The sequence below is a fragment of the Cryptotermes secundus genome, unplaced genomic scaffold (assembly GCF_002891405.2).
Source record: "Cryptotermes secundus unplaced genomic scaffold, Csec_1.0 scaffold575, whole genome shotgun sequence".
NCBI classification, from domain to species: domain Eukaryota; kingdom Metazoa; phylum Arthropoda; class Insecta; order Blattodea; family Kalotermitidae; genus Cryptotermes; species Cryptotermes secundus.
In genome coordinates this window covers 621,296-644,009 of record NW_019731225.1, presented here as the reverse complement: position 1 = coordinate 644,009, position 22,714 = coordinate 621,296, and the positions used below count along the sequence as shown (strand labels likewise).

At 47.9% G+C, this 22,714-nt stretch overlaps 1 protein-coding gene across 1 annotated transcript in view; it reads left to right on the top strand.

Moving 5' to 3' along the window:
* The first annotated feature begins 2,406 nt into the window (after window positions 1-2,406).
* The window catches only part of LOC111866573 (probable G-protein coupled receptor B0563.6), a 44,937-nt gene continuing 24,629 nt past the window's right edge, over window positions 2,407-22,714 (top strand). Inside the window, exons 1-2 of the mRNA XM_033752323.1 lie at window positions 2,407-2,426; window positions 2,586-3,518. Coding sequence (XP_033608214.1) covers window positions 3,278-3,518 — 241 coding nt within the window. The 5' untranslated portion in view covers window positions 2,407-2,426; window positions 2,586-3,277. The remainder of the gene's footprint in view (window positions 2,427-2,585; window positions 3,519-22,714) is intronic.

Sequence of the window (22,714 nt, the reverse complement as noted above, 5' to 3'; positions counted from 1 at the left end):
TTTCCGGACCCTTTACATAATTTTAATGAATCAGTGTAACACCCATTAAGAGTCCAGCAGGAAGTCCCACCATTCCTTTTACAAACTTTCGTACTATTAAATTCCCTTGATTTCTCCCGTATTCCTTTCTAATGCTACATGTTATCGAATGATACGTCGAGGCCGACGTTTTACTCTATCTCCCACGAATAACATTCACCTTCTGCTTTACTAGTAGTAGCTAGTAATACTAAACTCTACATAACCACTTCAAAATATTGTCAGTGTTCGCGGAATAGACACGATACACTTAAACGTAAGCTGCTTTCGCTCACTCTCTCGTTCGTGACGCTTACATCCATGCAAGTCGTTGCTATGGTAACGCGAAATTACGTAAATTTAGAGTTTTCGCTCTCCGTTACGAAACATGTCGGTAAGTGTGTACGCTTTTATTTTTGGTTGGGTCTTCCGTGGTACGGACAACCGCACGACGTCACAGCAACTTCACACGAAACGAGCCGCTGAAGGACATCCGGTCGCGTTGTAGCAAAGGGACTTTTGCATTTGAGGATCTGTCTTCTGGTATGTGATGTAGTCATGTAGAGGCCGTGCGGTTAGTCGCCGGCTTCCCACCGCGGCGGCTTGTGCTCGATCCCAAGTCAGATCATGTTGGATTTGTAGTGGACAAGGTGGCACTGGAGCAGGTTTTGTCCGAGTACTTCGGTTTCCGCTGCCAATTCTCATTTCACCGACTGCTCCACATTGATCATCTAACATCCGGGGCTGGTACAATAGGCCAGTAGTGGCCGCAGTACCAAGTGGGCTCAGTCTCACCCACACCTCACGAAACTAGTTCTGTAGAAGTGTGTGAACGTTTCGAAGGAGCATACTGCCTCATTCTTCGGGGTATTCGCAAGATGGAGGTGTGTTGGAAATCACTGGAAGGCTGCGATATAAGTAATGGAGATAGCTCTTTGTCAGGAACTCTTTGACATTTGAAATTCGTGTAGATTTTTAAAAAAATCCCATATCCACCTCACAGAAAATGCACTTCGTCTCCATTTCAAACCCTAAGGGGAAATTGTCGCCGTACGGAACACGAAGGTACCGAGTGGACACAACGCTGAAGTATATGGTTTTAGAGGGTTGTAATTTAGTTCAGTCCTTGACGAACTTATCTGACAGAAAGAGAACTGCTTTGAAACAGAGCACCACCAACGGTAAGCCATCGCGTCGGTTGGTTATGCCAGACGACCGCTTAGTTATGCTGCAGGACGTAACCGGAAGCTGCGTGTCTGAGCAGATGAATACGTTATGTTCTAATTATGTTGCCATGTTTCTGTGTTCTGCTGGCTCTGCTAGTTTCGTGTGGATTTACATGGAACTCGATCTGATTTCGCTTTCCCTTTGCCAAAACAAGTGAGGTTGCAGGTCTCGGTTTTGCTTAGCCTCTCAGCGCCGAATTGGAATTGTGTGCACACGGACACGTGAGTACCGGAGACAAGAGATACGTTTATTCGCTTTTTAGCATGAAGAGAGAGAGATATATTGGAGACGAACAGTATTGAGAAACAATGTACTGTATGGGGGGCAAGATTTTTCGGCTTTGAAGATTTCCAAGCAGTGCCCGCTCGCCTTTCAGGTAAAGATATATTGTAAAGAAGGTAAAGCGTTGGGAAGTGAACTAGGTAAAGCGATAGGAAATTTACTTTACTATGAGTAGTAAAAGGAATTTGAGCATGGCGTTTGCTACCTTCAATCGAAATTTTAAATTTAGCTTTTGGAGGAATTGATTAAAGTTTTATTTAACATTGAGAGGGCTCATTAGGATGATGTTCATGTAAGTAATATGACTTCAGTCCGTACCTTACAGGGAACACACTCCGTCTCCATAGCAACGCCCAACTGGTTAATGCTGTTTAGGGAAACAATCGCTGTTTACTGTGAGAACCATGCGGAACACATAAATGCACTGTGTTGGCAGAATGCAGAGTTTTAGTATCTTGAAGTCCCTACCTCACAGGAACACACTCCGTCTCCATAACAACGCCCACCGGTTAATGCTATTTAGGGAAATAATCGCTGTTTATTGTGAGAACCATACGGAACACCTAAATACACTGTGAGGGCAGAATACAGATATTTCTATACTTAAACGAATGGTGCATATACTTACCATTTCCATTTGGGCATCGAAGACCCTGCCGATTGCTTGCTCCTCGCCCCCCGAAGATGGAGACAGTATTTCCCACCGAAACTTACGGAAGCTACCACCACACTGCAAGGGGTCAGACCCTCGGTCCTCGCTGTTTATGAAATTAAGAAAATGCGTTAAAATTTTGAGCAACGAAGCGTAAAGGAATGTCTCATTTTTTCTCCTCCAATTCAAAAACTGGACCAATGGCCTGTTCCGACTTCTATCAGATTCGGTTCTTTGAATCTTACGAGTAAGTGAAGTTTCGTACGGGAAGGCTGCCAAGGAAACTACGAGTATAAACATGAAATGTCGTTAAGCGTTCTGTGTTGGGGGACGTGAGGCCGTGCAATCTGATTCATTGTCATAAATGTTCCAGAGAACCCACTAACTCTCTCTTTTATCCTGACAGTGGAGGTAGAAAAACCCTCCGAAACATCGGTAACGATCTACGAGACTATACTGCTTTAGGCCCCAGGAGACATTAATCTTTATAGTTACCGCCATGATGAATTCAGGTCTCACTCTTGCACAGCGCTTGGTTCGAAACTCGCCCGGGAGATCGCTATTCGGACTGATACTTTTCATGATTTTCCTCAGATCCTGCTCACAAATTCGGGGGTAGATTGTGAATTAGGCGACTGCCGCTTCCTACCAAATCCTTTTGAAACTGTCATTAATCACTCTTAACTTGACGCTGTGTAGTCTAGATGCTAGATGACGTTACAGTTACACACGTATTAGAAACGGCTCTTAACGACTCCTAAGGCGAAGCTCATCTGCCGAAGAACATTTTAAGTGTGGGTTCGTACCTCACAGGGAACACTGTGCTTTCTCATTTATAGAGGCCAGGCGGTTAGTGATGCTTGCGCAACAGTTGCCGTTTGCTCTCAAACCCAAGCGAGTCCTGTGCAGATGAAATGTCGTGTTAAGTAAACCTAAAATAAGGCCTTGGAAGCGTGTGACAGTTTATTGTGTTCGTCTTTCTGAAGAAATGGCCGTGAACATATGTTCCTGTCTTGCTGACATACGGTTAGTCGCGAAGTGAGTGTGTGCACCAAATGACACGTCCGTTCTAACACGGCTGAGTTTATCCCCGCCGAAATGGGCAGCCTGGCGTCCCTACTTCCGGATCAAGAGGACGCCCCTCCGTGTTCAGTGTCACCCAACTCGACGTCCCTGGTTCTGCAGAAGCCTGAGGATCCGAGGGACGAGACCTTGCGCCGCTACTCCTACGGAGTGGCCATGCCGGCTATCTGCTTCCTCGGCATCCTGGGAAACGTGCTCAACCTGGTGGTACTGACGAGGCGCAACATGAAGGGCATAGCTTACATCTACATGAGGGGTAACACGCTGTACTGAATGTAGTTCTGTGCATTTCTTCGTTTTCATTATGCTAGGGAGAGTCAGCAAATAGGTCGAAAATGGAAGTAAAACAATTGTAATGGAAGTAACAGGTTTTGTATGTGTGTCACTAGGTAGCAGCACAGTCCAGCTTCATGACAGTCTGGGTAGCAGACGCGCATGCCCTTGATCAGAGGCTGGTTTCAGTAGTCAAAATGGAAACCGTGCTTGAGGAATGTATTACCGAAAAGCAGCATTCTGCTCTGCATTTTTTATGAGCAAAAGAACTTAATACAAATGATATTCATAAAGAAATGTTTGTCGCTTAGAGCGGCTCACAGCTGAACAGAGAAATTGCCTGAATGGCTTCCGAGAGCCGCAGCTGATGCCCGACCAGGCGCGGGAGTGGCTGAGACAACAGCCAAAAGACTTCTGTGCTGCGGGTTTCGACGCACTGTTAAAGCGGTGGGACAGGTGTGCCAGTGTTCGTGGAGGATATGTCGAGAAATAAATGTTTTCCCCAGGTTCGAATATCACACGTTTTACGTTCTACAGCCATTTGTGGCCTATCTACTGACTCTCCCTCGTATTATTCGTTTGGTTTCCTCTTTTGTTGTGTAACTGGAAATTCCGTAGTTTCTATGTCCGCATTTAATGATTGGCACTGAACTACAAGGTGGATAACCAAGGAATCGGGGTTCTATTCCTGGTTAAGGCACGAGATTGTTCCCTTCTTTACAGCGTTAGTACCGGCTCTGGGGCATATCCAGTGTGCACCGGTCGCTTTTTCCCTGGGCTAAAGAAGCTGGAGCGTGAAGGTGATGATACGTTTTCATAGAATAGCGGTCCAGCTGATGATACGTGACACCAACAGAAAAGGCATCACGCCTGGAACCTCTGTCGATGTCGAGTGATGGAGACTAGAGCTTTATAACGGGAGCACCGAATACGGACTTCCCATCTGAACCTGACGAAGGAAGCATTATGCTTGAAGAGCACCAGACGATGGAGAATGTCTGAACTAACAACAATCGTGTCTGCTCTCGCTCCTAGTGAGCCGCTCCGCGTGTTCACGGTCTTCCGACGTTTCGACGGACTTTTCAGCTGTCATCTCCAGGATTAATGATTTTAAGGGCGGTTCTGACATTCCTGAATTTTGTCACGATTTTCGAGTGAATATAGACGGGGTTTGGATTGGTAATCGTTACTCCACTTCACAAATCGCTATAGAACACACTAGAACGTTCAGCCTGCCGTGTCTTCCTTTGCTTCCGTGCTCACGTTCTTGCCGGTTGGTAAGTCATTGCTTCAGCTGTCCACTCTTAACTAAGTGCCCTCTTTATAGCAACATTTCGGCACTGACCACACAGAAAACACCGTTCTTCTGTTGCTGTTTCCAATTGTTTCCGTGCAGACATGCTTGTTTTCTTTTGCCGTCGTTGCCTAGCAACAGATATACTTGCCACACAAGTGTAGTCGCCCCCTAGTGGCTAGCATCGTGCGCCTCTCTGTTCATGCAGTCATTGCAAGGCCACGACACTTTTGTGCCTGATGCGAGAACTATGTATGTTGCCAGTTCATTCGCCCTGAAGATGGCAACTGAAATGCCCGCTCCCACACATCTCGTTTGTTATTTGTATTTTATGTTGTGCGCCTGCTGCAGTCATAGTAATCTTGTATAGGACACTTGAGGGTGATTATCACTTTGTTTTCGCTCTATGTGATTCAGCCGAAACGTCGTTGTCATGTGCTTAGCACCCCTGCCTCTCGCTAATTAGCAGCCTCTGCGCTTACGTTCGCTGCAGTTAGCGAAGGAATAAGTAACTACCCGAGCCGTGGGATGGGTTCGACATCTAGTACGCGACGAAAGTAGCAGATCGGGCGTCAGCAATCCGTCGACAAGACATGGCATATTATTTTTCTTGGAGTGGGATGAGAGTGAGTCCATTTGGTATACCGGTCACTGATTGGCCCTGGATGATAGATGGTGAGTGTGGAGCAGTCGGTAGAATAAGAATTGACAAGGGAAACCTAAGTACTCGGAGAAAACAGAACAAATGCCACATGACCTGACCCGCCTGAGCTATGGCCCTGCCACCCGAACCGAGTGGTGCAGCTTCACCAATACCGGGATGTACCGCTCCGGCGCAGCATTGCGATACATGTGGGAGTGGAGGTGTAGCTCCACCATTCTACACCTCAGCGCAAGATGGAGGTGGGTGGTCAGCTGTACCGCGAGGGGATGGAGCACCCGGCCCCACAACCGGTCTGGACGACGTGGAGAAGAGACAGTTTCTTGACCGTGTGGGAGATGGAACACAGTCTAATATCTATGCCGACTGAGGTATCCCTCCTTCCTATGTAAAATTTGTTGTTTATTTAACTTATCTTCCGACACACTCGTATTTATAGGTTTTCTGGGGAAAAAAAATTATTAACAAGATTTGTACAAGTGACTAATTGTAAAAATAGTCGGACGATACAGCTGAATGTGGATCCTATTGCTTGCGGTTTATCTAGAGACGCTGACAGTGGTTCAGATTATATAGCGTCGAATAATGCGATGATTAAGAAGCGACTAATTGGTATATCTTGTAGGAGTAGCCCGTCTTTCACTTTAGGGTGGGGGGGGGAAGAGGAAGAACCTCGAAAACCCTAAGGGAAGATAGCTGGTGTCACAGCTAAGATTCGAACCCGACACTTCCCGAGTACAAGTCTGAGGCATTGCCGCGGAAGCTAACTTGCTCGGTGTGTAGCGCTTTATGTCACTCAGAAAATGCATCTAAATTTTGCAAAATTAACTTAGAGGAGATGGGAGTTAAAGACGCCTACGTCAGTGCTATATTCTTTCGTGAGATATTATCGCTGTCAGAGACAGACAAAGCCGACATGAAACGCGCTCCGTCTTATCGAGTCCTCACAACTATGAGAGATGTCAGTTTGTATTACATTTCCGAAACTTGGCTAAACTTCCTGTGACGTCAAGTATCGGCCCTTTACTTTATTGTCGCGCAAGAACAAGCCACACCTCGCGACGTAGCATATAAAGTTTCGGTTCGTACCTCGCAGGAAACATCCCATCATCAACCGGTTAATGCTGTTTAAGGAAATAATCGCTGTTTATTGTGAGAACCGTACGGAACACATAAGTACACTGCGTGGGCAGAATGCAGAGTTTTAGTAACTTGAAGTCCGTACCTCACACGAAACACACTCCGTCTCCATAACAAAGCCCAACCGGTTAATGCTGTTTAGGGAAATAATGGCTGTTTATTGTGAGAACCATACGGAACACACAAATACACTGTGTGGGCAGACTGCAGAGTTTTAGTATCTTGAAGTCCGTACCTCACAGGAAACACACTCCGTCTCCATAACAACGTCCAACCGGTTATTGGCCAGCTCGACCAAGGTTTTCCGTGGTTTTCTTCGGTACTAGAGCAAATGCTGAGTTGGTACCCAATTCCACGTTGCACTGCATGCCTCACATGCAGCCCTCCCATTGTTAACATCAAAATTTCGCCTTAATATACCCCTCCCAACGTTAGCAAAAACAAACAAACAAAAATCCGATCATATGCTCTATCTTTACCAGAAGGACAAGCGGGCACTGCCTGGGAACCTTCAAAATCGGAGATATAGTTTCTCCCCCCCCCCAATGTAGTGTCTCTCACTACGACCACCACTTCTTCTTCTTCTCTCTCTCTCTCTCAAACCGGTTAATGCTGTTTAGGGAAACAGTCGCTGTTTACTGTGAGAACCACACGGAACACATAAATACATTGTATAGGCAGCATGCAGAGTTTTAGTATCTTGAAGTCCGTACCTCACAGGAGACACACTGCATCTCCATAACAACGCCCAACCGGTTAATGCTGTTTAGGGAAATAATGGCTGTTTACTGTGAGAACCATACGGAACCCATAAACAGACTGTGTGGGCAGATTGCAGAGTTTTAGTATCTTGAAGTCCGTACCTCACAGGAAACACACTCCGTCTCCATAACAACACCCAACCGGTTAATGCTGTTTAGGGAAATAATGGCTGTTTACTGTGAGAACCATACGGAACCCATAAACAGACTGTGTGGGCAGATTGCAGAGTTTTAGTATCTTGAAGTCCGTACCTCAGAGGAAACACACTCCGTCTCCATAACAACGCCCAACCGGTTAATGCTGTTTAGGGAAAATAATCGCTGTTTACTGTGAGAACCATACGGACAGAATGCAGAGTTTCTGAGTGGTAGAGCTGGTCCCGTCGCAACCGTGAACAAAATGAAGTCATTTGTGTTACATGAAACGAACTTGACAACGCCGAAAGTGGTTTCAGTGTTTCTGTTGCTGCTTCTGAAAAGAGAGAAACCTTAGAGATCAGTTCGGTGTCCTGTTTCCCATTTCTCGTGACGTTCATCCTTTGGATAGATCCCTGTAAGCCCCCCCCCCTCCTCACATCCCTCAATGGCAGAGAGCGCTGCGCGGCCAGGCCGTGGTAACATGTGCTCCTGCAATTCGTGTCACTAGTTCTCAGTAAGTAATGAAGTGGAGGGGATGTGGAAGGAAGCGGCCGTTCCATAATATGAGGTAGTATCCTGTCATTTGCCTGAAGTTCATAACCTTCCAAGTTAACCCGACCTCCAGCCTGGGCGGCGTTGGGTAAGGATAGGCAGCTCAGCGGGTAAAGGCTTCACTCTGTCTGAAAGGTCGCATTAACGGGGAAACGCACCGCTCGTGCACCGTACGGCAGGTCACAGTGATTCACTGCGTTTATGCTACTTCCTCAGTTTACACCCTTAACAGTGAGTTACTTAGTTCGCAGAGGCGACCAGGCGTAATGACAGGCTCTGTTTCTGCCGCGCGTCAATTCCCAAGTCGCGAGACACGTCCGTCGAACGGTTAAGTTGACTCAAAAATCTCCACCCCCCCACCCCCGAAATGATTCGTACCATCGACGCATCACCTCCGAGCAGTGGCGTCCGACGCTAACACCAGTCCCTCTTTGCCAGTTGGCTGGATTCGAACCGAGTTTCTCACCCCTACATAGAATGAAGGCATTCCTATTGGTTAAAACCAATGATCATATGTAATGCATTTCACTTCTGGAAGCCATCAGCACCAGGATCTACTGGTCCTGCTCTCAACTTGGCTTACAGAGGCAGAAATTGCCTTGTGCTCATGTTTCCTGTTTCCAGACCCCACAAAGGAACTTCCAGCTCCGCGCATGCTCGCTTACAAACAAGCAAACCCCGTGCTTTCAGTGCGCAAGCGAACCATACCGACCGAGCGACCGCCGCTTGTCGGCGAAGTTAGTGCCAACTTTAGCGGATAGAGGATGTCACGTGGTCAGCGCAACGAATCCCCACGGCCGTTAATTTCGGTTCTCTAGACCGGAGCCGCCATTTCCTTGAAATAGCTCCTCAATTATCATCACAAGGCTGAGTGGATCCCGTTCGAGACCCACTACTACTCAGGAAATCTGGTAGCGCCGGGAATCGTACCCGGACCCCTGGATCTGTAGCCAGGGACTCTGACCACTAGACCACAGAGGCGGTCATACTCGCTTACTACTAGCCCAATTAACGGATCGAAATATGTAGGTAAACAATTATATATGCCTATAGTTTTAGGAGGTTACATGGTATTGAAGAAAACGAAGATCCGTGAAGGGTGATCCGTGTCCCAGCCGAGATTCGAACCGAGTACTTCCCAGATACAAGTCATAAGGTATACCGCGTGAGTAATCTTGCTGTGTCACGTGACCCCAGAGCAGTCGTATTTTAGTGTCTCATGTTCTTTTACTGTCTCAGATTCCAGAAGCCCCCAACCTGGAGGGACAGGTCCCAAGTATTTATATCCCCCAGGAACAGGTTGACCCAATTATACCCCCAGGCACTTTGTTCTCTTTTCGTCGCCTCCTACGACTCGCAGGGTTACGGTGGAGGTATTCGACCCCTCCTCCACACGAGAGTGCTGAATTTTTTAACTTACTTTGTTAACATCTGGCTCGAACCACGTAGAAAACACCGTTTCGCAACAATACCTATATTCGTGCTCACGTATCCATTGCTCCGGGAACGTGTTTACTGAGTCGTTCCCTAGCAACGATCGCCTATTGCGGTTTATTAAGAATCTGCCGCGGAACGGGTTTACCGAGCCGTTGCCTAGAAATGGGTCTGTACTCCACAGTAGGTACTGTCTGATTTAAAGCTAATAACTCTGATCTTTACCCACACAGTTTATTTATGTGTTTCGTATAATGCGAATGAAAGCAAAAGTGGATTAATGAGCATTTCGTTGACAAATGCAGAGCTTCCCTGGAAACACATGTCTGGATGCCAGCGGGAATCACGAGGGGATTTTCCCTGCCCCTTGCCTCGGAGCACATACTGTTAATGTGTTCTGATACTAAATGAAAGTGAGGACGGAGCATGCGCCCTGTACAGGAGAACAAAATTAGCGCAGTTCCCACTAGCAGTTACAGATGAATAGAAACTTAACTGAAAGGACAGAAAAGATTGCTGAAGCAGCTGGTGCAGTGGTTATGTACCCCTGTTAAGTGGACATACATTTATATACAGTTACACAACGTAACCAACTTGTGTTCCCTATGGTTCTCGCAATAAACAGCGATTATTTCCCTAAGCAGCATTAACCGAATAGGGGTTGTTATGGAGACGGAGTGTGTTTCCTGTGAGGTACGGACTTAACTTCTATATAGCATGTTATTCATGTGAATGTCAGGCTTCGAGCTGTTGAACGACACGGAGCAAGCTGAAGACGTCTCAGCCGACTGGGCACTCAGATATTGTGGCCGGCTCCACTCCGGCTGGAAGTCCTGCTGGGAAGTCCACTTCGTGACTGACAGTAGGAGGTCAGGCAACACTGCACAAGACGCTTTGCGGAGGAGAAAGCTACCCAATTCCGTGGGCCCTCCTTCCGCACTCAGTACTAATGCTTCCCATTATGGAATTCATATTAATCGGCGAGAATTCAACTTGAAGTCCCTTGTTTGTTACACAAACTCTGTTATTGTTGTCGAGGGATTAAATGCGGTTCAGTTATGATATTAAGCTTATAAGCGCCAACACAAAGGTCAGAGTGCAATAATTCGTACTTGCTTAGTGTGGCAGTGACCTTTAAGCGCGTGCGCAGATCAGACTCCCGGGCAAACATACACAGACATTTTGTGAATATGGAGTTTTTAGGTACACTGTATCAACTGCAAACGATTGCTAACTGTATTACTATTACTATCACTACCACAAGTACTTCTACTACTATTATGACGAGTGCACTGTACTACAAGCCGAAAGGTTGTGGATTCGAATCCCGATGAGGCGGATTTTTTCAGTTGACCTAATCCTTCCAGCTGAACCATGGCCCTGGGGTCGACTCAGCCTCTGACAGGAATGAGTACCAGGAATCTGCTTAGGGATAAGGACAGCCGGCGCGTAAGGCTGGCAACCTCACCACCATCTGTGAGCCGATTGTTCAGAAAATGTGGGAGCCTCGACGTCTCACAACCCTATGGGCCTCCCCAGCCCGTAACAGAGATAACTTTATCTCTTATTATTATGACCATTTTAGAGGGAAGCGGTCGTGGTCTATTCCGTGCTATTATTGGGGCATTTTGCGGCGTGGACTCGAAATAACCACAAAAGAATCCGACACTGGCTCGTGGATTTTCAACCTCTCACCCTCTGGGCGAAATTCGTTTCTTGTCTCATCTTCCCGCCCCTTTTCTTTATCCATTTCACGCTTCCTCCCTCATTTATTTCCCTTTCCTTCTACCTCTCACCCTTCCTTCTCCCTCTCCTGTACATAAGAGCCGGGATAACTCAGTTACATTACAGGGACGGGCTGGACGGCCAGCATTTGACTCCCGGCAGGGGCATTCTCCACAGCGTTCAACCAGTTCTGGGGCCCACCCAGCCTTCTCTCCGTTGAATACCCGAGGCTGTTTCCCCAGAGCTAGAGCGACAGGAGCACGAAACTCCATCTAGTGCCGAAGTCGAGAATGGTGGAGCCATAACTCGACTCCTCCGTACGTCTTCATGGCATAGTGCTTAATTAATTAAGCACATGAACAGCTTTACATTTACCGTGCCTCAGAACATGAGTTACAGGGTGAGATCAATGCAAATATAAGCGGTTATACGTACTAAATTATTTCAGCGTTTTCCACGAGGTCCCTGCCCTATGCGAGCACAGGTAAACACCCAGGCTACTGAACATTGCTTTGGTCCTGAGAAAGTTCCATGTCGGAAACTGACGTACCAGCCTGTGGCTTTGTTTGTCCCTTCAATTTATCCACATTTGAGAACCATACGGAACACATAAATACACTGTGTGGGCAGAATGCAGAGTTTTAGTATCTTGAAGTCCGTACCTCACAGGGAACACACTCCGTCTCCATAACAACGCCCAACCGGTTAATGCTGTTTAGGGAAATAATCGCTGTTTACTGTGAGAACCATACGGAACACATAAATACACTGCGTGGGCAGAATGCAGAGATTTTGTGTGTTAAACATGTGGTACGCATATCAAACACTACTCTTTAATGAGTTAATACATATAAATGATGAGTGATGCAACAATGGTAAAATAAATTGATTGAGGGGCGGTTTGTTTCGGAAAACAAATGAAACAACCACAATAAGGCAACGAGACAAATACGTTACGCTGCTTTATACTTGACGATGACCGGAAGTCCGTGCTCACTTCCGGGTGCTCGGTAAGCTTCAGCACGGTACATGCTCTCTTGTTCGACATTTCAGACCAGATGGAAGGACCGACATTAATGTCCTCCTTTATTATTGTGCGCGCGACACGAACGCGCAATAAAATGGCTTTGTTTCCGGGTTTAGTTACACTTTACATGTTATTACTGCATTTGTATGCCGGGCTGCTGTATCACTCCGGGGTATGATATTTTGCTTGGGATTGAAACGTTTCAGCGGGAACAGAGCCACATGTTAACAAATCTGTTTAATTGGCTACAGCAACACATCGGCAGGCACGGTAACTGCCGCTGTAACGCGTCGGTGTCGAGACATCGGCTATTGTGAGTGAGGTTCTTGGCTTTCCTCAGTCCCCCCGTGAAATCTTCAGCAGCGGAGCTACCGCTACGGGATTTGAAGTTCTGAAGAAGGGCACTATGAAGATTACTATCTAACGAGTAGTGACGTCGTGTTATCTAGTAGATCGTTACAGACGTTTCGGAGGAACAGTCTGTCTTCATCAGGTTAGGATTCCTGTACCCTGAAGATGGAGGCAGAAACGTGGGCAGCGCTCTGCATCACATCCCGGGAGACTGGCGCGCATGCGTGGCTGGCTGTTTTGTTTGCCGAGATTTGTATGAATGGGGGTTGGGGAGGGGTACAGCGCGTGTTGCTTGAACTGAAGCCTGGAGCTTGTAATTGAATGAGCTCAGATCTGGCCAGTAAACGGAACACCTAATTTGTTTAGCATTTGCCGATAGGCGTGATCTTGTGTTGGTTACATGCCTGGGTGGCAGGCAACGCGCCCGTCTCACAGCAGGTACAGTTCGGGCTCTCAACAAGTTCAGATTTACGCTATTAAAGCGCAGTGGTAGCTATATGTAGCACGTATTTTAACTCTTCAAAGTCCCGTGGTCACTATATGTACCTCCTGCTTTAATGTAATAAAACTCTGCATTCTGCCCACACAGTGTATTTATATGTTCCCTACGGTTTTCACAATAAACAGCGATTGATTCCCTAAACAGCATTAACCGGTTGGGCGTTGTTATGGGGACGGAGTGTGTTCCCTGTGGGTACGGACTAATTTGATCCCTCCGTGGAGGTGGGTTCGAATACCTCCGCCATAAACCTGCGAGACGTGGGGGCCGACGAAAAGTGAAACCAGTGCCTGGGAGTATAACAGAGCCACCCTTTTCCTGGGAGATATAAATAAGGGGACCAGGCCCTTCAGGTTGAGGGAGTCTCGATTCTGAGACAGTAAAATATGGTCATGAGTCCCGCGGGACTCGGACCCGAGACTGACTGCGCTGGCTAGGGCTGGAAGCAATTGTAAACCGCAGACCCGTCCTCTCGTCAGAGAGGGCGCCCCACAACCGCAAACCCACAACTGACTGGCAGTAATAAAAATTTGTCTCGGGCCCCAGATGGGTGCTTGACACCAAGACAGACTGGCCTAATGCCCATCGGTCTGGCATAACTTTGACTTAGAGTTTGAGTCTTTAAGGGGTTAAGGGTAACGTCTCTGCATTCTGCTCACACGTTTTATGAACAATAAACAATTCCAGACAGTAAAAGCAGTCGCTGGAGCCTGGTTGCAATGTACACGTATGTGAGAACAGCAACTGCAACTGCTAACGCGTTACTCGCGGATTTCTGAGCCAAAACTGGGTGCACCCTACTGAAGTGCGTAAGAAACCGCAATGAAGTGAGGATGTAAGGCATAGAGAGGACATAAAGAAGAAATGAACATGGGGAAGGTGTAAGAGAAAAGATAAATAAATAAACAGGATTGAAAGAAGACACAGTTTCCACATGCGTGACGTGATACGGGTGGGGGGGGGGCTTCCACTGCGACACAAATTCCCATCTTTTGACTGGCAGATCCCCCCGCCCCCGGAGAAGCTGTTCATGCTGGACCCAGTCCTGATGCCTCATCGCAGCTGCACTGACAACTGCCGCTGTCTGTTGCCCAGTATTTTCGAAGTGACTGCTCACCGAGTTGCGGTGAGCCCAATACGCCATCCTCTGTACGAACTGACCCCGCCGGCCCCGACTTCTTGCAGTCTGCTGATTGATTAATTCCCATCTCGCATATCTGCGATAGGCCGCGACTTTCCCAGCATTCCGTTGGCTCAAGGAGAAATGAAGAGCAAATGAAATTCCGGTAATGCCATTCATTTCAGAGCCGTTTGTCTTCCCCACTCCTGTCCAGACACGCAAAGCTTAAAATACGGGAAACTGTAATTTTACCTCTTGTTGTATATTGGTGGAAACTTAGTCTTATATATGGAGGGAAGAACGTATTAAGAGAATTCGGGAACACGGTGACGAGTAGAATATTTGGACCCAATAGAGGGAAAGAAAGATACTACTAGGAAGACCAGGACATAGATGGGTAGATAATATTAAAATGGATCTTAGAGAGGTGGGGTGCTATGGACTGGATTGATGTGGCTAGGGATAGGTACCAGTGGAGTGCTCTTGTGAACACAGTAATGAACCTTCGGGTTCCATAAAATGTTGGGAAGTTCTTGAGTAGCTGCACAACTGGCGGCTTCTCAGGAAGTTAAGTGCCGATAGACTGGAGACTGAGAAGCACGGGGCGTGTATATGTGAGGGTTGCGAATCTGTCAGTACACCTGGAGGAAAGAGAGTAGTCGAAAAACCTAGGCGTAGATGGGAGATTAGTATTAAAATGTGTCTTAATGAAATTGGATGGCAGTTTGTGGACTGTCTGAGGATGGGGTTCACTCTCTGGCTCTTGTGAACGCGGTAATGAACTTCCACGTTCATAAGAAGGGGAATTTCTTGAATGGCTGAGCTAGTACAGTATTAGCTTCCGTAGAAACAGCTGTGAGAGTTAGTTCTGGTTCTGTAACTCTTTAACTGATTCTTGACGTCGTAGCAAACGGTTAATGACCAGGGATAGTTGAACTATATCTTATAGTCGGCAGTTCGTAACTGCAGAGGTAGCGCCGANGGGGGGGGGGATCAGCTGCGGTCAGGAAAACAGATCAACTTTGCAGTTCCCGCCCACCCCCACCCCGGTCCGCCCGTATAGCGTCCAGTTCTGATAAAAAGTGTCTAACTTGTCTTCAAATCGGAGGACTGGGGGACCGCTACCCCCACGTGGGGACACGCTAATCTCAGGACAGTCGTAACTGCAGCGCGAGAAACACTAGGGGACCTCGTGAGATGGTGACGTAAGGCGTTACGTCATTAGCAAATTTCTAGATTCTGTTTCCTACAGACGAAGGGCACACAAATCCCCAAACCGGAGATCTCTTCTTCTTTAAGGTTGCCTAAGTTTAAAAGACAGTCCCACAACTCGGGCCAAAGATTCTCACAATTGTCCTCCCATCTACACTTAGGTCTCCCGAGAGGTTTTCCAGGAGAATCTCAGCCATTTACTCTGCATCCCTCTCACCTCCTCCCCTAAAATCCAGAATCCTGACAGTGCTCGGTGCAGATCTTCATCCCCCCTACGCACCCGAACACGCCCCCCAGCGCCGTACCAATACTGTCTCAGTCTTCAGGGACGGTGTCAGTGCGGAAGGCCGTGACCAAGGGTCCAGACAGTTTTTAGATGTGAGATTCTGAATTGACTAGTCGCAAGCGTTCGGTAGGTTGCGTCAGCAGAAGTAACAAGTGCTTGGCAGTGCTCCGTGATGTGACGTCACCAGCATAACAATTCCAGTCACCCTCTGCGGAGTCCGCGACCGGCGACAGTAACAATAGGATGCGGATAGGATTCAGCGGGCAGAGAGGGGCGTATGTAGGGCGAGTTTCCTAGAAGCGAACTTGTGCCGCTGCCGGGAGCGGGCAACGCGTCTCACTGTGGCGTCCCTCGCAACGGCGCCATTCAGTAACTCAGAGCATATGGCGTCGGATGATGGTACTGAATAAAACCAAGAAGTCAGTGTAGCAGTAACGGTAGAGAGTTCGATTCTGGAGACACTCGTTTAAACCACAGCATACGCTGTCGTAACATGTCTCGTGGTTTCCTCCCAGTGTCTCCAGCCAAATTCATGAGACATTTCTTCGCTTAGGGTCACAGTCGCGTCCCTCTAGAGCTTCACAGGCTGGATAGTGAGAGCGTCCGCGGAAGAAACAAATTGGTGAAGAATTGGCTTCAGTGCACAGTGGCCTGAGTATAACAGTTTGCTAGTGTGCGACGGTGTGTAATTTGGAGGACACTTTAACCTGAAGATGGTGACAGTAAGTTCTCTCCTAAAAGCAGACTACACGGCGTCATATCCCAGGAGACAGTTATCTCCTTAGTCATCACAGTGAGAACCCCATATCTGACACAGGAAATCAGACTTTACGGGATCTACCCAGAAGTGAACTGTGCCTCCTGTAACGGACCTATAGCTGCAAGGCTCTGAGTCATCCGTTGCAAGATTGCAGGCGCGTTTGTACGCTTATTTTAAAGCTGACGAAGCCGTGGGGGTGGGGGTCCAGCTGGGACGTGGGGCCGTGACAAAGCCCAATCCGAATGTCAAATTCAGCTGGAAAATATTCTCTCCCCCTGCACTTAATTATCTGCTACTTAAGCACCCGTCAGAACTGCTCGTCCGAATATGAAAACGAGAGAGAGCGATTCGCAGCCACAGCTCAACGCGCATGCGTAACGCGCCCAGGTGTTTCCATGTAGCTACGGGCTGGGGATTCCTCTCTGCTCCACAGCGTCCAGACGGCTCTGGGACCCACCCAGTGGGAAAAGCTGGCCACTCACCTCCATCTAGTAGCAGGTCAAGAATGATGGAAGTATATCTCCACTCCGCCATACGCCTTCGTGGCGTGGTCCTTGAGTGATTCAGCACAGTGACAGCTTTACCCTAATTTCTTTTTATTCCTAGTGGGGTTGGGCTAAGTCCCTTATACTGCGGCCACTTCTGGCCTGTTGTACCAGCCCCAGATGATAGGTGAGGGTGATTGTGGAGCAACTGGGGGAATGAAGATTGGCAGGGGAAACCGAAGCACTCGGAGAAAACCTGCCCCAGCGCCACTTTGTCCACCACAAATCCCGGGATCGAACCCGGGAAGCCAGCGACTAACCGCTTGAGCTATGGCGCGGCCCTGGCTTTACCCTAAGGAACAGTTTCGAAAGGACACTTGTTCGTGGGCAGGGATACGAGTGAGGGTACAGAGGGCTGCATAAAGTTCACGGGACATGAGCATTTGGTGAAAGTCACGTGAGAGGCTGTGGGCGGTGGAGAGAGACAGATAGTGAATATGTGGACATTGTGCGGCATCAAGCCCAGGCATTGCTTCATCATGCGGAGTGAGGAAAGGCAGTCTCCACCCAGCAGATACAGGGTGTCCCACCGCAAAACTCTCTTCTTCTCAGCTCGTCACCGTTACTTAACTTTCCTCTGGACTATTCCTTTTATCAACTCAGAAGTTCGCAAAATGTTTCGGTGTGTCTTTGATTTCCTGGTTCACTATTTCACGACGGTGCCAGTATCGTTGACTATATATCATCGAAGCACAGGATGATTAATGAAGGGTGGAGTGGACGTGAAAGGAAGCGGTCGTGACTTATTTCAAGTACTATCCCAGTACTTGTAGAGTCTCAAAAACTCCGCCTTATCTCTCTACAGAGGACCCGAGTGACTAATTTAATGAAGCCTAGTCCTTGCAAACCAGTAGTTGCTCAGCTGCTCAAGAAATTTCTGACATTTTGTAGAATCCGAAGGTTCGTAAGAGCCCGCCATCTTGAGCCAGATGAATCCAGTCCACATCCTCCTATCCTATAACTGTAAGAACAGTTTTAATATTTTTCTGTTATCTACGCCTACGTCTATCTAGTGATGCTTTCCTTCGGGGTTTCTAACGAAAACGTTGTACGCAGGCGCGTCACACTAGCGCCTAGCTCGGTGACTGTGATGATTCGAACCACTGAGTCAGAGATGCTCACAGCGATCACTGTGAAGTCCCACCTCCTGCTTGTGACGCCGTGCAATTCATTCTTGTTTTTTGCTTCCCTTAGTCTTTTAACCTGAAGATTAAGGCAGTACATTAATCCGAAACATCAGTAAACTTCTACCTTAATACACGTGGCCATGTCCCAGAAGATTGTACGGTTCAATCTGTTCTTTGCAAGAAGTTTTGGCTCAAATTACCTGTACGGGTACGGGATAGCTCAGTTGGTACGGTGACCAAGCTGCGGGGTTGATAATCTTAGAACCGGGATTCAGTTCCCGGCACAGGCAAGAATTGTGGGCTAACCTATCGGGGATAAAGCTACCGGAGCGTGAAGCTGACCACTTACATTCATCTGTTGCCGAGGACAATGCGTGGAATGGCACCCACACTCCTTAGCTCGGTGCTGTCTGTAGAATGGGCTCCGGGAGACTGGTGCCTACTTTGTGGGGCGCCCTGTACGTCGCCATGCCTCCCTTCCCAACCCCCTCGAGCAGAATGTTAATTATGTTGTCCTCAGTTGTGTGTGTGTGTGTGTGTGTGTGTGTCCCACTGACACGGATATGTCCGCTGTGGCGAGATAGGGCAGCTCAAGTTGCGAAACACTGCTGTCGTCTTAGCTCAGTCAGTGTAGTGACAGGGGCATCTGCGTTCGAGTGCCGGCAGAGGCAAGCCTCACCCTCCAGGGGCTTCGTCTGCGTGGGGCCTGAAGCTGACCGCTCACCTCCGCCTAGTGCCGATGCTAAGAATGCTTGGAGCTATGCCTCCACTCCCCCATACGTTTGCATGGCATGGTGCTTACGTAAGTATAGGGACAATTTTGACTTCACCTTCAGGGTAACGTGCTATGTTGAGCTTGACGTCCTCTCAGCGGCAACTGCCAACAGTCTTGTCTTCTGGGATGTAAGGCCTAGTCCTGCAGAAGTTTTCCGACGTTTCGGAAGGAACATATCATCTTTATCTTCAGCATCGTAGAATAAGCTAAGAAGCCTGATATTTGCTTCTAGTTGGTTTATTGGTTGGCTCATATTCGGTCCTGAAAATGGAGGCTCTACGTTTCAGTAGACTTGTACAAAACTACACGGCGCCACATCCCAGAAGATAACATGACTTAAATCCGCCATGAAACAGGGCGAGTCAGACAGTGTCAGGATGGAACCATCTGTGGAGAACTGAACAGTTTAATATCGCGTTCCCTGTGCTTTTAATTTGTGCGCTTCTCCAAGTATAATGAGAATGACCAAGTCAAGGAGGATGAGATGAGAAGGGCATGTAGCACGAATGGAGAGAAGAAGAATATATGATAGTGGTGGAGAAGCCAGAAGGAAAGAGACCACTAGGAAGATCAAGACGTAGGTGGGTGGGTAATATTAAAATATATCTTGGTGGGATAGGATGGAGTGGTATGATCTGGCTCAGGATAGGGACCAACGAAGGGCTGTTGTGACCACGGTAATGAACCTGCGTTTCCATAAAATGCTGGGAAATTGCTGAGTAGCTGCAGAGTTGGCGGCTTCTCAAGAAGGCCTCAGCTGCATGCAGTTAGTCAGTAGCGTCGAGCGGCAGGAAATGGAACCCTGAGGAAGGAAGCGGACGAGTACGAGCCGAAGGAGCGGGTTTCCGGGTGCAGAGTCGCTGAGCAAACTGCCCCCAATTAGCACAGCGCTGTCCCGGCTGTGAGCCTAATCCGGGCTTACACAAATCCGCCCCCCGCTGATGCCCTCCTTCACGTGTCTGTTTCTTACGTGTCCTTTTGCTTTCCTCTGCTTCCTGTTTAATTAATTTTGCTGCTTCCTTTATCTCTCTTTTCGTATTCCCATTTTTCCTTCTTCTTTCTTTCTTTCTTTCTTTCTTTCTTTCTTTGCATCCACACAGCCCCCGATTCCAGCGTCCGCTCGTCACCCCATCTCTCTACCTGTGTGTTCGGCTGCAGGTATGCTAGGCATGTTGTGACGTCACAGGCGCATGTAGCCTGCCTCACTCTACTTCCCTTCATTAAATGACCAGTGAGCCAGTTATGGTGATATTACTTACTTACTTACTCATGGAGCTGAGCCCTTCTGGAGGAGCCGCCAATTCTGCAGCTACTCAAGAATTTCCCAGCATTTCATGGAACCCAAAGGTTCATTACCGTGTTCACAAGAGCCCTCCACTGGTCCCTATCCTGAGCCAGATCTATCCAATCCATACCATCCCATCCTGTCTCTCTAAGACCCATTCTAATAGTGTCCACCCACCTACGCCTTGGTCTTTCATGTGGTCTCTTTCCTTCTGGCTTTCCCACCAATATCCTCTACGCATTCCTCGTCTCCTCCATTCGTGCTACATGACCTGCCCACCTCATCCTCCTTGACTTGATCATTCTAATTATACTTGAAGAAGAGTACAAGTTAATTATGGCGATATATCATCGTTAAATAAATACATTACAAAAAATTAAATTGAACTAAAACAAGAAGTTCTGGGAAGAACTAATCTTTTAGTTTCGTTTGATACGACACGGATCGCATAGGAAACGGCGCCTGCAACAATTATTCTGTTGTTAATTGTAACGTTTTTACCCGAACCGTTGCCTAGCAACGATATAGATGCAGACACACAGATTGCTTGGAGGGATTTACGAAGTGCGCCGCTGAGATGGGCTCAGGTGCCATGTAGGCAAAGCAGTCCATTGTCCTGCACGATATGCGACCGATGTTTTCGCAATGAACAGTACGGTTCCCACTGTCGCAACTGCCCTCATCTGGCAACGCCGGAGAGAGGACAATTTGGCATATATGTCTATGTATATGTGTATCTGTACTGAGCTAGTTGGCCCGAGCGGCTACGCTTCCAGAGTTTTCTTCGTGATTTTCCTCAGCCTCCCCCAGGAAGATGTCGGTATAGCACATGAAATTGGGTCGCAACAGCTTCCTTCCACATCCCTTCCAATTCATTATTCGTGAATTGTCAAGCCGTTGGAGGCTGTGCATTCTGAGATGTTGACTGCGTCTATATGTAAACCATAAACAGTTCTGTGTTTGTTTCGGTACTTCCCCTGTCTTATTTGTCACTTGATTCCACCGCCTTCTCTGCATTTGTCTTGTTACGTTCCCTTCTCTCTGCCGGCGTGCATCAGGCAATTATACGCAACCCCGTCCCTCGTCAAACAACCTGTGATGTGCAGCTGTTTCTGGAGACACGAATCTCATCCAGTCAGCAAAAAAGTTCTTCGTACCCATAAAGTCGTAATTAAATCGTGTTTTTCTTTACGTCACAGTTCCCGGCCCCCTCTTTTCCACCCTTCAAACTAATTTGTATTCATATTTCCTCTGGGTCATTACATCCGAAAGCACGAGTTGCGGGCTTCTCCCCTTTCGGTCCATGGGAACACGGACACTTGGTAACACTGCTTTTATTTTTTACAAAAAAAGTGGGGGGAAAGGGGGGGGGAGGTTTGCTCTAAATCGCGAGATGGATAAATGAGGAGCAAGCACGACAATCCAGAGGTTCCGTGTTCAGTTGTGACGTACAAGTGAAGGTTATTCACGCGATCTCAAATGAAATTGAACAATTAGATAACTTATGATGGCTACAAGCTGCTGAATTGTAGGATCTTCACGCGAGGCGAGGGCCGGGCCGTTCATACGCACAGAGCAGGATGTTTATGTTCCGGCTGAGATGTGCGCCAGTCACGTGCAGTGGTGCTTGTAAGGAAGTCAAGAAGAGGGAAGGAACCAAGGAAACAAAGAACATACAGTGGTGCCAAGTGTAGCGTTGTGTTTGCGCTCTGCTGGTGCAGAACACTGTGCCACACATACAGGCTGGATCTGCTTCCGTCATCGGTGTAATTGGGGGGGATCAACTCAGTTGGGCCCACCAAAGGAGATGTACGATGGACATCGTCCATATTATACGACGCTTTTCACTCAGAATGACCTCGGGCGTCGCCTTATAAAGTTGCGACAAAATCGCGGAACATTCTGTATAATGCACAGACCATTGCCCTAAACCGTCAGACGATCAATAGAGTCAGAGGACCTAACGACGTGGGGCAGGGTGGCCTGATTTTCTGATACGTCTCATCCAGCCCAGACTGTGAGAGCATCACACGGTCACTCCCTGTTGGTTAGCATACCGGTCCTCCCTTCAACCAATCACGTCTTCGCCTCCGATACAGCGCGTAATGCTGCCCCTTTTCCCAAGTAATTTACCCTGAAGATGGCAGCTGCAGATTTATCAAGATGATGTTAAACATCACGTATTAAACGTGGCCTAGTACGTAAAATCTAAGCCACACAAATCTGTAGTCAGTTCACACGCACCATTTGCACACCCTGTATAGAGAACAGCTTCGGGCGCGGTTCATTTGGGCCCTGCAGCTGCGTGGTATGAATCTGAATTGAGCAATTGACCCGTAGTTAGAGGGCTCTACAGCCCTTTTGACCTTGGTCGCTATTTTCTTAATCCTGTACACGGTCGGTAGGACTCCTTGGACGGGGGATAAGCCCGTCACAAGGCCGCTCCCTACACACAGAACAAATGCACACAGACGTGCATGCCTTGAG